This window comes from Hippopotamus amphibius, chromosome 4, assembly GCF_030028045.1.
Source record: "Hippopotamus amphibius kiboko isolate mHipAmp2 chromosome 4, mHipAmp2.hap2, whole genome shotgun sequence".
Lineage (NCBI taxonomy): Eukaryota > Metazoa > Chordata > Mammalia > Artiodactyla > Hippopotamidae > Hippopotamus > Hippopotamus amphibius.
The window spans coordinates 82,037,921-82,040,096 of NC_080189.1; the positions used below are offsets into that span (position 1 = coordinate 82,037,921).

At 48.4% G+C, this 2,176-nt stretch overlaps 1 protein-coding gene across 1 annotated transcript; it reads left to right on the forward strand.

Annotated features, from left to right (window-relative positions):
- The first annotated feature begins 345 nt into the window (after positions 1–345).
- LOC130852071 (40S ribosomal protein S19-like) lies at positions 346–861 on the forward strand. The gene has a single exon (XM_057732719.1). The coding sequence runs from the start codon at positions 373–375 to the stop codon at positions 808–810; it is 438 nt and encodes a 145-aa protein (XP_057588702.1). The 5' UTR covers positions 346–372; the 3' UTR covers positions 811–861.
- Positions 862–2,176: the final 1,315 nt, after the last annotated feature.

The following is a 2,176-nucleotide window of genomic DNA, read 5'->3' on the forward strand; positions in this document are numbered from 1 at the left end:
TTTCTCTAGTTGTGGTGAGAGGGGGTTCCTCTTCGTCGTGGTGCATGGGCTTCTCAGTGCAGTGGCTTCTCTTGTTGCAGAGTACAGGCTCTAGGTGCTCAGGATTCAGTAGTTGTGGCTTGTAGCCTCAGTAGCTGTGGCAGATGGGCTTAGTGGTTCCGTGGCATGTGGAATCTTCCTGGCCCAGGGATCAGACCCATGTCCCCTGCATTGGCAGGTGGATTCTTAACCACTGCACCACCAGGGAAGTCCCCCTGTTTGTTTTTTTAAGGAGTGTTTTTTGCTTTTTTTTAGCAGGTTTACAGAGACATCAAAGAATACTTAAAATATGACTGGGTACTTTCCCCTGGCTGGCAGCGTGGAGGCCGCACGATGCCTGGAGTTACTGTAAAGGACGTGAACCAGCAGGAGTTCGTCAGAGCTCTGGCAGCCTTCCTCAAAAAGTCCGGGAAGCTGAAAGTCCCTGAATGGGTGGACCCTGTCAAGCTGGCCAAGCATAAAGAGCTCGCTCCCTACGATGAGAACTGGTTCTACACAAGAGCTGCTTCCACAGCACGGCACCTGTACCTCCGGGGTGGCGCTGGGGTTGGCTCCATGACCAAGATCTATGGGGGGCGTCAGAGAAATGATGTCATGCCCAGCCACTTCAGCAGAGGCTCCAAGAGCGTAGCCCGTCCAGTCCTCCAAGCCCTGGAGGGGCTGAAAATGGTGGAAAAGGACCACGATGGGGGCCGCAAACTGACACCTCAGGGACAGAGAGATCTGGACAGAATCGCTGGACAGGTGGCAGCTGCCAACAAGAAGCATTAGAACAAATGATGCTGGGTTAATAAATTGCCTCATTCGTTAAAAAAAAAAAAATATGACTGGGTAGCATAGGAGCATAAGAAAGAAGTGAAACAAGACTAGGGAACAAAAGGAGTCCGCAGTGAGGCAAAACCAAACGTGGGTGAGGTGCAGGGGCTGGGGTGGCCCCCCACTCCTTGGCCTGTGCTGAAGCACCCTCTGCATTTAGGACCCGCCCCCTCAGATTTCTCAATTCCATACTCAGAGCCTGGCAGATCGGGTTCAGACTTGGTTTGGAGTTAACTGTGTATCTTTGGACAGGGATCTAACATTTTTGAGCCTCTGTTTCTTTATCTTCAAAAGAGAATAATAAATCCACCTGCTTCAATCGTTTTGAGAAATAAAGGAGCGGACACATGTAGAACGCAGTGCAGTGGACTGAGTGTTCGTGTTCTCCCACAAGTCATGTATTGAACCCCTAACCCCCAAAGTGATGGCATTAGGAGGCAGGAGACTTTGGGAGGTGATTAGGTCATGAGGGTGGAGTGCTTACTCATGGAATTAGTGCCCTTATGAAAGGGACCCCAGAGAGATGCCTCACCACCTCCCAGCCTCCAGAATTGTGAGAAACAAATTTCTGTTGTTTATAAGCTGCGCAGTTCATGGTATTTCTGTTACAGCAGCCTGAATGGATTTAGACACTTATCGTAGCACTTGCACCTTGCAGGCTCTTAGTAAGGGTTATGTATCTCCCTCCCTCCCTCCTTCTGTTTCTCCTCCCATCTTTGTTTCCTCAAGTTTTCTTTTGAAAAGTGATGTAATCAATTTGATTTTTCTCTTAGAGTTGGTCAAATCTTAAACTGCTTTCCTAGGAGAGTATACACGACAAAGATACTTTTTGCAGGGGAGTGGTATTAGAATTCCAAGGCACAGGACACAGTTCCTAGGGAAGGAAGGCCCCAGTGGACCACTATAGGGTGAAGCACGGGGCCAGAGAGGCTAAAAGCGGTGGGGTGGGGGATGCCCAACAGAGAGGTATGAGAGTGTGTGTGTGTGTGTGTGTGAGTGTGAGTGTATAGATGTGTGTAAGTGGGCACTGGTATGGGTATATGTGTGTGAGTGTGCAGCTGTAGCTGTGCATATGTGTATATGCCTGAGTGTATGAGTGTTTGCATGTGTGTGGGTGTGCATGTGAGTGTGTAAATGTGTGTGTGTGTGTGTGTACAGAGGGAGAGGTCTGTCTATAGCACAAAAATTGCTATTCACTCTGGAGGTTAAGAAATTAATTAAGAGAATCCTTAAACTTTTGGAGTTCGTTGAAGACTGGAGGCTTTTCCCCTCTCAGAAATCCCTTTAGGGAAATGAGCATATAAGAGAAAAAATGTGAAGG

What these genes read in the sequence shown, in the direction of transcription:
- LOC130852071 (XM_057732719.1), top strand. Translation starts at nt 373, where the DNA reads ATGCCTGGAGTTACTGTAAAGGACGTGAACCAGCAGGAGTTCGTCAGA.